Genomic DNA, 13,607 nt, shown 5'->3' with positions numbered 1-13,607 from the left:
GGACGTTTTGCTGCTTATATATCTGACAAAGCAAACCTATATAATTAATTATTTGGAAAAGAGCAAGCCATAATCTTTTCAACACTGGTCATATATTATAGACACATTTTGATTTCTGATGATAGACCTAGTTGTATTTATAAATTCTATTGTTTTTCTCCTTGACTGAACCTGCTGCTTCATCAGAATAAGCTTTTTATCAATTAAAAGATATTTAAAATCCCCCAAAAAGAAAGTGATTGCAAGTAATACTCTATACATTAAATAAAAATGAATGTTGATATTACTGTCAGCTGCCCGTGTGCTCACTGGGCATGCTCACTTGCAATTGCTCTGTCGCTCTCTCCTGAGTCTTTTGCTGTCCCCTCAGTTTTTTCCTCCATGCCTCTCTTTGCAGGGAGAAGAGGGTGAGTGGAGAAAGGAGAAGCAACGCTTGTTCTGCTGCAAACATCCTTTTCTGGAGTACACCAGGCTGTGTGTGGCTGACTGCACGTTACGCTGGGATTAATTTAGCTGTTCTGTTTTCTGGGCTTTTACAGCTTGTGAAAGATGGAAGGGCTGACACATTCTGGAGAGCAGGTTTCCTTTCTTCTTTTCCTTTAACATCACGCAGCCTCCTTATTGTTTAAAGGCATTATTGTTTGGACTTGATCGGCTTCTTCTACGCAAGAGGTAAATAGAAATTTCTTCCCCTCTTTTCCTTATGGTATGTACTGGTGTGTTGCGCGATAATGCAGACATCCCTCCCAGCTGGTCTACAGATTCCGGTTATTCAAGTGACAACCTCCTGCCTCTGTTATTAGTGTTCACTGCACAGGCAGGAAACCTGGTGGCTGTCATTTGTTCAGAACAGGCAGAGATTCACTGGGACCCTTCTCAAAGTGACTTCAGTTGATCCAGTTTCATAAATATAGGCCAAAATGGGTAAGAGCACAGCCCAAGGTACATCAAGCCTAGGACTGGCAGTGCTGTTTTATGTATCATTAGAGAACAGCTCTAAACTCATTTGCTCTGTGTGTGTGTGTCCAAGATACTGAAATCTCTCTAGTCGTCATTCAGCAGCTCACAGGAGCCGTGTGGTTTGTATTTACTCCCCCTCTCTGCCCTCTCCATTTTAGCTTTGTGGTGAACAGGGAGATCAAAGCCCTTCTTTCATTTCTCTCCCAGGCTTTAGAATTCACTAACATGCTCTTCAAAGAAATACAGATAATTCCAGGATATCACAAGGGAAGGAAGAATTCCTCCTAAGACAGGTGTGAAGAATAAGCACAGGTGGAGAAAGCTATAGATAATCTCACAGTAGGGCCAAGTTTCAGTCAATGTAACATTTTTAATTGGCAGACTGCAAAAGTTCCCAAACAGTCAGTAAGATCATATAGTTTTACTTTAAAATGTTTCAGTTTACATGCAGCCACGCATGCAGTGTTTCTGTCCCTAGCAAGAATACTATGAATATAAAAGATTAATCTAGGCTGAGGCATTCAAAATAAGAAGTTCTATGAATTTCAGGAAAAAGGATGCTTTGAAGCAGTGGTTGGGGAATCTTTTTTGGGCCGGAGGCCACTAACCCACAGAAAAATCAGTCAGGGGCCACACACAAGTGAGAAGCAAAAACACCACCACCAACAAAAAAACACTTCACCGATGTGGCCTCCAACTGAGGAGAAAGCAGTCCCCACATTTCCCCTTGCACACCAGAGCCTATGGGGGCCCAGCCTACTAGATTTTGTGTGCTCCAGCTCTGTGGTGGTGCAGAATCTGGCCCCCGGGCCTGAGATTTCCCACTCCTGATTTTTTTTTAACATAAGAGACAATCATCCAGCTTTCTTTGTAGGAGGGAAAGCATTTAGAATATCTGACAAAAATGTCCATAGTGCTGCTACTGACATAGTGTAGAGTACATCTGTTCTCAGAATCAACTTTCCCCAACAGATTTTTATTAAGTTATGAATACTTTTTGAATCCATCTCAGTTTGATTAAATAAGTGCCCACTTGTCACCAACGTATAAGTAAAATTCCATTTTATTACTACTATTTTAGAAACTTGAATTATTATTTTAGTCTAGTTGTACATCTGCCTGATTTTCCTCTACAAAATGCAGACTGGATAAAATCCCAAACTTTATATTAAAAATTATGGATATAAACAGTCACTTAATTTCAATTAAATTGTTATGCAATAATTTTATAAAGAGGCCATAAAGCCAAAAATTACATATTAAAATTCAGTGTTTGTAATATGTTATAGAAATAGTTAGCTATATAAAATGTGTTTTAATGCTCAGGATCTATTTCTTCAGAGAGTATTTATCAGGTGGCTTTCTTTTGTTTGTTGGCTGGATCATTTAATGTAAAGCTTAAAAAAGAAAGTCATCAGTTCTTAAAAAGGGCAAAATTAGATGCTATATGTGATTAAAAAAATGATATAATGTTTAATATGAAACATCACTGTAGCAAATATTTTATTAAGCTCATAACGTAAAAATTAGAGACAAACAAGTTAATTATTTTTTAAAAGAAATCTAGTATGTGAAAGTCATTCCTTTTTAATTCCTATAATTAAACAAAACTGTCTAGCATTATGCCTTTATGTTTGTTTTCTTTCACTGGACAATATTTTTGTTGTTCCTGCTCAGAAAATGTTTTCAATAAAAATATCAGAGAGAGGCTCTTTATTAAACTATTGTGCCATTCACATTATTTCACTCTTCAGACACAATCTTTCATTTGCCCCTGCTGACAGTTTCATTTTCTGCAGAAAAGACTGGATGCAAGAATATGTAGGGGAGTTACCAACTTTAGAAAACAGAACTTTTTTTATTCAGACTCTTATAATCTTAGACTGGCACTGTCCTAGTGCAATCCCTTTGAAATATTTTAAAACTCTATTTCGGATATAATATGCAACATGCGTAAGATCTGTGGTAAGTGTAAAGCCTGATAGACTGAGTTGGAGATCAGCTGGCTGTGTGGCCATGCAAGCATGCCTACACAAAGGAGATGCCCTCTGGAACTGCCCATGCTGGGCTAGCGTGGAAGAGAAGTTTTGGGACAAGCTGTAAATGGTCTATGGGAGTCAGGAAAGAGGCTGGATCCACTTTTACACTGATACAGTGGTTCCAGTCCCTTGTGTCACTAAGATGGAGGGGCGGGCCTGATGGGGTGTTAATATAACCCTGTCTGTAGCATCTCTGTTTACACCGATTCTGTTCTGGATGTCCTCAGTTTAGAATTAGGATGATATTTGTCTGCTGGCAAACTCAGACTGGGTTCTACGTTCCCATTGGCTCACCATTGCGATTCTGCCATCAGTGGAACCCACGCAGCTCCACTGCTTGGAGGAATGGCATGTGGACCGCAGGGCCCCCTTAGAACTTTCACTACCATCTGGTGTCTGGCTTTTCTGCAGCTTGTACAGTAGGCCTGTGCCACACAGTTATGCTACTGTGCACCTCTAACAGATGGCTATCAGTTTCAACTGTAAAAGGCACTAAAAGCACAATTCAGAGAATTGAAGCTGTTCTCTATCGGAAGACTACAAATTCTGTATTAGTTCCTTTTGTCTGGGTACTCCCACTTGGTCACATTCCTTTTACTGGGCAGATAGCACATACCCATCAGCCTGCCCTATCTCAAGGTGTGTACTGTAGTCCATTCTCCAGGAGCCAGCCCTCCTCTTTCTTGTCTGATAGCAAGCCCCATTCTGCCTGTCCAGGAGCAGGACCCCATTCTACTGGAAGCCCAAACTTGTGATGGCTTCTTTGATCAGGACGTGTCACTGTCAGTGCCAGTGTACAGGCCTGATACCTCAGACAGGCTCTGCAGGCTGAACATGTCTTCCCAGGCCAGTGAAGGCATGTAAGCCCTTCAGACAAAGATGGGTAACACAGACTACGCCTACATCGCCAGGGGCTTGGGTTTTTTTTTTTTTTAAATATACACAAATTGCAAACCGCAATTTGCATATCTTTTTCCGCTTGTTTTTTTCGGAAGAGGCTTTTCCAACATTTGGCCAGTCTACATGGGGCCAAATGTCAGAAAAACCTCCTTTTTCAGAACATCCCTTATTCCTCAGGAATACTGGGATGCCGAAAGAGCGTGCCCGCTTTTTCAGAAAGTGTTCCAAAAAAGTGGACACATTCTCTGGACGTGGCAGAGTTTTTCTGGGATCCCTTTGGGGTTCTGGAAAAACTCTGAAGTCTAGACATAGCCACAGTGTCACACTCCTCCACCTTTAGAGGGTATGTTGGTGCACCCTGTGTAGAAACCCCTTTCCCAGCAATTCTAGAATCACAGGTTTAGGCCAGAAGAGAGCATTGTGATGGTATATGCGGACATTCTGGCCTCAGAGCACCACCCATGGTTCTTGCATCCAACATAGTTGACTTTGGTTGAGGTTGAGTAGAGATGTCAAACGTGGGCTAAATCTAGCCCCACACCCTCTGCCTTCATCTGGCCTACAGCACCCTCTGCATGCAGAGGACCTGGGTCCAATGCCACATTAGTGGTCCTTCTCTCTCAGGCTGAGAGGGAGGTCACTTTGATGTGTTGCATCAGGAAAGAAGCCAAAGCTAATCAGTACTCCCTCGCCCAAGACTCTTACCTAAGGCAGACAGTAGCCACAGTCTAGGGCTGGACAGAGCAATAAGAAGTCTTTAGCCTAAGCCTTCTTGCAAAGGCAGTATAATGGAGTCAGCACACACGTCTCACTAGCACCCCCATTTTGACCAGTACATATCTGCAATCACTCAATTTTTTAGTCAGGCGTGAGCCTGATTTTCTTCCAGATCTTACAATGGAGTGGTACCTGCTTCTTACAAGCACCCCATAGCTGATGGTAGTTCTGTGGGTCTTCTGCAACTAACCCCCTGGCGGAGGGCATACAGTCTCTAGTTCTTTCTCTCACACTGGTTCAGGGCCATAGCACCAAGGCTTCCTTCCCAGAGGCACTGCCTTCCCTAACAGCCCAGCAGGGGTCCATCTTGGTCCCCTCAGTTGGTGTTCTTTCTACAGTCCTCCCTGGGCTCAGTCTTCAGCCAGAACAGGATTCATCAAGGCACCCTGGCCTGGTTGCATCTGGCTATGTTCTGGGCTCAGATTGTCCATGGTCCTGCTGCTCTTCCAACCAGCTAGGCTCCCTCTTCTTCCTGTTCAAGTTCCAAGTGGCAACTGACTGCTCAGCCTCTGCTGCTTCCTTGTAGATGGCCATTCTGGCCCCTGATTGGTTGCTCTAGCAGTCTCTCCGATTGGCAGCTTCAGTGCCGCCACTCTAGGCCACCTAAAGGACTTTTCCTCTGCTCTTTTTTAGGGCAGGGTGAGGCAGGGCTGAAAGGCCTCCAGCAGGAAGCCTCTGGACCTAGTTCACCCCATCACAGGCAGGTAGTCGATACTAAACTCTTGAGTCCCTGGGCACGGCAGTGCAATCATCAGTCTTTAGCCTACCCTCCTAATAAGGCAAACAGCAAACATAGTCCAGGCGCTTGCAGCCTTCTGGCTGGAGCAAGTCACAAACAAAGCACAGGCCTAAAATGAGTAGGCTACCACCCTAGGATTGGTTGCAGAGACTGCTCCACCAGGTCCCAGCCCTGGGCCCTAACAGTGAGAATCCTACTGAAATATGCTGACTCTTACTGCAACAGGACAAACTGAATAATGTCTAGTTCCCATGGACTACTTCCTACCACAATCCATTGCTATGGCTCTGTAGTCTGCCAGTCCTCAGAGTCCTCGGGTAAGTAGTGGACAGTAATCCCAGAAGCTTGTCCCCATTCTCAGTTTTCTCTGTGGGCATGATGCCACACAGTTTGGAGTTTCTTCTGTCATCCTGTAGGGACTTTTGCCTCCTTTCCTGGCTCTGGTGCAACTTAGATGAAGGCCTGCCTTTTATAGAATCATAATATACCAGAACTGGAAGGGATCTCAGGCAGGACCGAATACCAGCTATTCTAGATCATCCCTGACAAGTATTTGCCTAACCTGCTCTTAAAATCTCCAGTGATGGAAATTCCACAATCTTCCTAGGCAATTTATTCCAGTGCTTAACCACCCTGACAGTTAGGAAACTTTTTCCCCTAATGTCCAACTTAAATCTCTCTTGCTGCAAATTAAGCCCATTGCTCCTTGTTCCCATCATCAGAGATCAAGGAACATACTTTTTCTCCCTTCTCCTTGTAACATCTTTTTAGGTGCTTGAAAGTGATTATCATATTACCTCTCAGTCTCTTTTCCACACTAAACAAACCCAATTCTTTAAATCTTCCTTCCTGTCCCTCCCCTCTGCTTCTGGTGCACAGGGTGGGGCTGACTTGGCTCCATCCACTAGGGAGAGTGCAGCAGTGCCGCCATCTCAGGCTTGGAGGGAGGCCACTGCCTCACCATATCAACCTCCACGGAGTTTGGACGGAGCAGAAGTCTAAATGGGCACTTGGTGAGGAGGGAGAGGAACTAGGGAAGAGTTTATGACTGTTGTAGAAGGATATCTTGGACTACTTCTGTGTGTCAGGTGAAATCAACATTTACAGACAACTAACGATTTCAGTCAAATCCTGCCAGTCTCATCTCTAATACCTACATGGGGAACAAATATTTATTAATGGCTTCTTCAATCTAGCAGAGAAAGGTGTAACACGATCAAGTGGCTGGAATTTGAAGCTAGACTAATTCAGACTAAAAATAGGGCATAACTGAACAGTGAGAATAATTAAAACTGGAACAATTTACTAAGCATCACGGTGGGTTCTCCATCACTGAGAACTGTTAAATCAATGTGGGAGTTTTTCTAAAAGATTTGTTACAGTAATTATTATGTGGCCTATGTTGTTGAAGAGTTTAGACTAGATATCCACAATGGTCCCTTCAGGTTTTAGGATCTGTTAATCTAAACTATATGCCATAATAGTGCAAACATGAGTTATTGGGTTTGATATATTTACTTGAGTAACAGGAAGAAATGTTCCTTACACTGAAGGCATTATTGGTTGGAATTCTCTGGCCTATGTCATGCAGAAAATCAGATTTGATAGAAAGCATAATGGTCTCTTCAGGCTTTAAAAATCTATTAGTATATTAATTTTCTTGTTTATAGAATAAACTAGGGGGCTGTGCTTGCTGCTTGATTTGCTTGCCAACCCCCCCTTCTCTGCCCGCTTTTGCTTTTGTGGCCAGGGAGCCTGATAATGTCATTCTGTTGTGCAGCAGGAAAAACTTTTACATAGATATAGATGTAGCAATTCAGCTAGGTTAGGTGAAAAATAAGGCACCTAGTGAGGCAGAATGGAAAAATGTGTGATGTTCACTTTCATATAATCTGGATATTTTTGTCATTTCGTAACACTTGTTCTTCTCTATGCTGCCCAGGAGGGCACCGCTTCTTTTTCTAACATTTTTACAGTCTTTTTTTCCTAACTGAAGTTACTTTGAAAAACAAATTGGTAGTGAACAGTTTTTGGAGATAATAATATACATCAAGAGCTTCAGAGAATTTGAAAAATTATTTTAGTATTTTTTACAGTTTTGGGGTACATGTGCCTAGTTCTCTGAAATGTTCAGTGATGCCATCAGCCTGACTCGGGGTTGCTTTACTCTGAATTGACAAAAATGTCCCTAGTCTTCTCTAACCCAAATTTCATTTTTTATCTGTAATTCTCTTTTCCCCCTAGAAGTTGGTAAAGAATAAAAACCATTCATGATTACAGAATGACTACCTGATCTAAATAGTCCAATGAGGAAACGATTTTTATTGTAATAAAAGTGGTTGTTATTAATTTGAATTAGGGATGTAAAATTCCATTTAATTAGTTAATCGGTTAAACATATTGTTTAACTGGTTAATCAATTAAAGGGGAGGGTGGGTGGGGAAGTTGCTGGAGCAACCCAGCTGGAGCAGACCCAGTCTACGACAGGGCGCGAGCAGCACCCTGCCCGTGGCAGTCTGGGAGCTGCTTCTGCCCCCACTCATTAACCTGAACCAGTAAGCTTCATCCGCTAAGGATGAGGCTTGCCGGTTAACCAGTTAAATATTCAGATCCCTATTTTTAATGCCTCTTTTTAAGAAGCAATGTAACAAGAATAGATAGTTTCAAAACAAGCACCTACAGTTATTTTTAGACATTTTAAATAAAAGTGTCCTGGTTTTGAAAGATACTGAGCAACTTCCATTGTCAAATAAAAATAAAGGTTAGGTTAATTTGTAAATAATCAAGACTGCAGTGCAAATGTATTTTACAGTATTGGGTGAATAAAAATAACTATCTGTTTTTTTTCCAGACCAGACCTAGTTCTGTGAGGAAATGGATACCTCTTCCAAACAATGTCCAGTCAAAAAACGAGTGAAAATCCATCCCAACACAGTGACAGTGAAATATACATCCCATTATCCCCAACCTGGAGAAGAGGTTTCTGATGAAACCAGTGATGATATTGGAAGCTTTGTGGAAGACAATCCAAAGAAAAGATTGCTGAGTGACAGAAAAAGGAAAGGAAGAGCCTTCTTTGGAACTATGGATATGCAACCTCAGCCAGCCCAAGAAATGGAAGACAATGAGACTGGTCAACACCATAATTTTACAGATGGAAGCATATTTCAGTCCAGAAAGACTTGGGTAGTACTTTTTGCCTCTGCCTTGGCTCATGGCTGTGTGGCTCTGATAACTAGACTTGTTTCTGATCGATCCAAAGTGCCATCTCTAGAACTAATTTTTGTTCGTTCAGTCATACAAGTGTTGTCTGTCATTGTTGTGTGTTACTACCATGAGGACCCCTTCGGACCAAAAGGACACAGATTGCAACTCTTCTTTTATGGTGTTTGCAATGTTATCTCCATTACCTGTGCTTACACTTCCTTCACTATAGTACCCCCAAGCAATGGAACCATTATGTGGAGAGCCACCACCACTGTCTTTAGTGCCATTTTGGCTTTTTTACTAATAGATGAACGAATGGCTTATATAGACATAATGACAGTGGTTAGCAGTATCTTTGGTGTTTGCCTGGTCATGTTCCCCAACATTGTTAATGAAGAAAACTCTTTGCTCAGTGTCTGGAAAGAAGCCTTTGGCTACACCATGACAGTTATGGCAGGCTTGACCACAGCTCTTTCCATGATTGTCTACAAGTCAATCAAAGATCATGTCAGTATGTGGACTGCATTATTTACTTTTGGTTGGACTGGAACTGTGTGGGGAGCCTCCACCATGTTTTTTCTTCAAGAGCCAATTATACCACTGGATGGAGAAACCTGGAGCTATCTCATTGCTATCTGTATATGTTCTACTGTGGCTTTCTTGGGGGTCTATTATGCCTTGAATAAATTTCACCCAGCTCTGGTCAGCACAGTGCAACACTTAGAGATTGTGACAGCCATGATTCTGCAGCTTGCGGTGCTCCGCATCTTTCCCAGCATTTATGACCTCATTGGGGGGGCCATCATTATGATTAGTGTCGTTTTCCTTGCATGTTATAAGGTGTCCTGGAAGAATTTAGGAAGGCAAGATTATCAGGAGATAGTGGATTCTTCCATTAAATGAATGTCAGTTTGTTGTAGTCTTTTCTGTAATCGTTTCTGGGCTGCCGTGTGAAATTAATGTTAATTTGCCAATGTCCTTTGTGTAGTAGAGTGGACAGAGTCCTAATTTTCTTGTTCAGAAATAATAGGCTAGACTATACCTGATAACATGATTTTGGAATCAGTGGAATTGCACCAGAGATGAACTTGTCTAAATGTGTAAAATAATTTTAAATGTTTCAGTGTGCGAACTTAGATTTATTCTCAGCTGGGGTAGGCAGTAGCTGCTAAAATTACATGTAGAAAATTCTGTCCTAGGAGTGTTTCTATCATAGTCCTCCTTGTAGAATATCATATCGAAACTATTGTTAGTCATCCCGGGCATTGCAGCTGTAAACTAATTTTATGGTAACAAGAAAGTCATATGTTGACATTTACCATTGAAGGAGAAAATGTATGTTCCATGGTAACATTATATGTTACTTCTTAACATGTATATGGTTATAATTCTTTAAATAGCTACTCGGAGAGGAGTAAATAAATAAAGTGATGTTCTCTGTGCTCTAATAGTAAAGGTTCTGTCAGAATCCCCATAATAACCCTTGACTTGGTCCAAAACCTCCCTGTTAGCTAAAAGCTGGAACAAATGAAATTAGAAAAAGATATTCACAGGGAAAAATGAAAGGAAAGATGAGGTTATTTTGTAATTGTCTGAGTGAAATGCACTTAAAAGCTGGTTTCAGATGTGTTTAACTCACAAGTGTTTCTAACCATTCATATTATTGCCTCATTTTCATAAGCAGTTAAGCCCACCTAGCTATCTGTCCCCTCATTAGCTCATGTTTGATCCTTGATTCTTCAGTTTCTCCTTTCTTGTGTGCCCACTGAAGCCTAAGCAATATGCCCCTCTCAAAAAGTACACCTCTGTCCATGCCTCCTAACCAAGTCTGGAGCACAAGCCCTACTCTTAGGTATAGCTTTGCCCCCTGGGTCTCTACAGATTGAAGAAATTCACTCACATTTAAGTTGCATAAAATGAAACCCTCACACTGTCTGACAGTTTCTGGAGAAAAAGATGTCTTTAAAATAGAGAGCAAGAGAATTACATTAAATTAAAAGCAGCAGTTTGCATCACATGTATCATCTGGCTAATTTCCCAAACCCAGAGAGGCAGGCTCTGGTTGCTTAGCTGCAGAAAAAAAAAGAAGCTCTCATATATATAAAGAGGAAATCCAGTCTCTGACCTCTGTGGCCAGAAACACATCTTGCTGTGGTGTCCAGAGAGTTCTTGCCTATCCCTTTGCCTAGGGTACGGTGATTAGGTACCTTCCCTGCTTCAATCCAAGGCAGCTCTCCTTGTTTTACAAATCAATTTTCTCAAGATGCAGCCCCACACAGTAAGCCTGGTGAACAAATGAATGATGCATCCTGCCAGAGATGGCCAACAGAAGAGATATATTTAAACCATGAGCAATGCAGCCTCTCTCATGTCAAATTCAAGTTAAGACTTCCACAGATCACTGAATCCAATCTAGCCAAGCTTTTCAAAACCTTTTATCTAGTTTTTTTCCTTGTCATGAAATAAATCATTGGCAGACCCTAGGTCACGCTCTTAAGGCCAAAGTTGGTATGGCTTTTTAAATGTGTGTATGTAAATAAATGTTTACATGCCAAAATGTTATCCAATATGAAAAATTGGCCAATAATGATTCTTGAGCTTTTTCCCAAAGTGTGCTAAAATGGAAAGTTAAAGTGAATGGCTCCATAACCCATTTTCAATCTGCTGAGCAGCAATCCAGGAATTTAAGAGTTCTGCTCTTATTAAAGCTAATAACAAAGTTTACATTGGCTTTACTTGCTCTAAGATCATATCTTAAGTGGATGGGCTTATGGATCTAGATCTTCAGTTAGTGCTAATAGAATGGAATCTAATTAATTACATTAATTTACCCCAGTTGATGATATTGGTCACAGCACCTGCGCAGCGTTGGCTAACATCCAACTGACCAATGGTGTTAGATCAGCGGTTCTCAAACTTTAGCAGCCCGAGAACTACTATTTTGATTTAATTTTTTTCACTGGGCCCTCACTCAGCCCCTTCTCTTGGGCCCCACTCCTGCTTGCTCCATCCCCCCCTCTTTCTGTTGCTAGCTCACCCCCAACCCTCACTCACTCTCACCAGGCTGGGGTAGGGAAGCTGGGATGCAGGGGGGGGGGGAGTGAGGGCTCTCACTAGGGGTCTAGGCTTTTGAGTGCAGTGGGGGATGAGGGCTTTGGGGTACAGGAGAGGCTCAGTGTTGAGGCAGAGTGATCAGATGGTTGGGTGCGAGCTACAAAAGGGAGTTTAGCTGTAGGAGAGGACAGTTGGGATGGAGGGAGTTCAGAGTGTGGGACACCAGCAGCGCTTACTGCAGTTCCCAGGAAGCTGCCACCAGGTTTCTACAGACCCTGTAGTACACGGGCAGCCAGCAGGCTCTATGTGTTCTCCTTGTGCCTGCAGGTGACATCCCTGCAGCTCCTAATGGTTGCAGTTCCCGGCCAATGGGAGCTGCAAAGCCAGCACTTGGGCAGAGGCCGAGCACATGCACTGAGGGCAACAGGAGTCTAGATGGCAGCTGCTCAGAAGAAAGGCAGTTAGGGAATTGGCCTTAGTCCTGGGCTCCCGCTGTTCCCCCACATGCAGGACGCAGTTTGAAGGAGGAAAAGTTGATCAATGGAGTCCCTGGACCCCTGGAGTACCTCTCACAGACCCCCAGGAGTCCATGGACCCCAGTCTGAGAAATGCTGGTGTAGGTCAAAGAAGATTGTGTTCTCATATTTGTGCCTGTTCTTATCAGTAAAGAGTTTGTGTAAGCTTTATGACCTGGGAGGCTGAATGGAACAGCATTCAATAGCCTCTCAATGACAAATTACAAAGGAAGTCTTGACCCTTCCTACTTGCCTGAAAAGTGCCTGTAATATAGGATTTCAGAGGAGAAGTTGGAGAAGACGAGGATGTAAGGGAATGAGGGAGTGAATGGACTCCCTGGTGAAAATAGACAGAGAACTTTGCTGCTCACCAGCAGAGACAGGGGTTTTTTTTAACAGAAAAAATTATAGTCACTTTTTTAAGTGAGTTAATTTAAATGGCTTCATGTAATCCTAGTCTTGGCAGGTGATAGACTATGCAGACCATGGTCCCAGTTTGGCAGAGAAACAGTTAACTGCTTTTTCAGAGTAGGACCAGAGCTGTCTGCTTTCAGTTGTCACTCAGGAGAGAGTGAAGACAGCTGTGCAGAAGGGAAGGGTCTGTCTCCTCTCTCTCTATATGAGAGGTTAGTTCGGTTTTTTTAAATGTGTAGGGAGTTGTAAGACTGAATTAGCACAGAGGGTTGTTTTTCTGTACTGTTGGGCGCTGTTTGAGGTTCTTATGTGGTTGGGAAACATCCTTGAAAATTAAACCTCTGTTTGTGCTGTGGCTTTGCATGGCATAATAAATCATGCCCTTTGGGAATGTGGTGGGGAAACATACTTAAATTAAATGACAAAATTCATACTGAAGACTGTGTATTTTTTTCCTGTGTAGAATCTGCTAACTTTGGGCCAACTGTCTTGTCAGTGTAATTAAGATGAATGATCAGTGAGCGTGCTCATCACTTGCTCTGATGTATCTTTCCTTAAGTTACAATGTTATCACTGAAAGCTTTCCCAGGCTCTGCACTCAGGATAATGGAAATATTATACCTTGTTGTGTGCTGGAGGAAACCATGCTCTTTTGGAATCATTTCCAGCAAACAAAATGGTTGGTGGGAAAGAATGCAATAAAGTGGCCTGCGGGAAGGGTACATTGATAGAATGGAAGTGCAGGTAAATTCTGGCACAGCAATGCAGTAACACAAATGGGCAGTCAGGACCTGAGTAAGTCTCTGTGTTGCGGAGCTTTCTCCTCAGTCACAGGAATTGCTGTCTCCCATCCTCAGTTCTCACTGGAACTGCAGAAAGGGGAAAAACAGTAAGGCTATGTCTACATAGTTTCCCTCTTCCGCAAAAGCCTATGTAAATGAAGCACAGATTAGCATATTGCTATGTTATCATTTGCATAATTAGTTAGGAGCCATTTTTGCG

The 13,607-nt window shown here is 42.3% G+C and overlaps 1 protein-coding gene across 1 annotated transcript; it reads left to right on the top strand.

The window, feature by feature from the left end:
- The first annotated feature begins 392 nt into the window (after positions 1 to 392).
- Positions 393 to 13,079, top strand: SLC35G2 (solute carrier family 35 member G2). Its single transcript, XM_075937380.2, has 2 exons — positions 393 to 672; positions 8,267 to 13,079. The coding sequence occupies exon 2, from the start codon at positions 8,290 to 8,292 to the stop codon at positions 9,523 to 9,525; it is 1,236 nt and encodes a 411-aa protein (XP_075793495.1). The 5' UTR covers positions 393 to 672; positions 8,267 to 8,289; the 3' UTR covers positions 9,526 to 13,079.
- The last annotated feature ends 528 nt before the right edge of the window (positions 13,080 to 13,607 follow it).

This window comes from Pelodiscus sinensis, chromosome 10 (assembly GCF_052426305.1).
Source record: "Pelodiscus sinensis isolate ZL-2025 chromosome 10, ASM5242630v1, whole genome shotgun sequence".
NCBI lineage: Eukaryota > Metazoa > Chordata > Testudines > Trionychidae > Pelodiscus > Pelodiscus sinensis.
The sequence above is the reverse complement of the archived record's forward strand: the minus strand, read 5'-3'. Positions and strand labels throughout refer to the sequence as shown.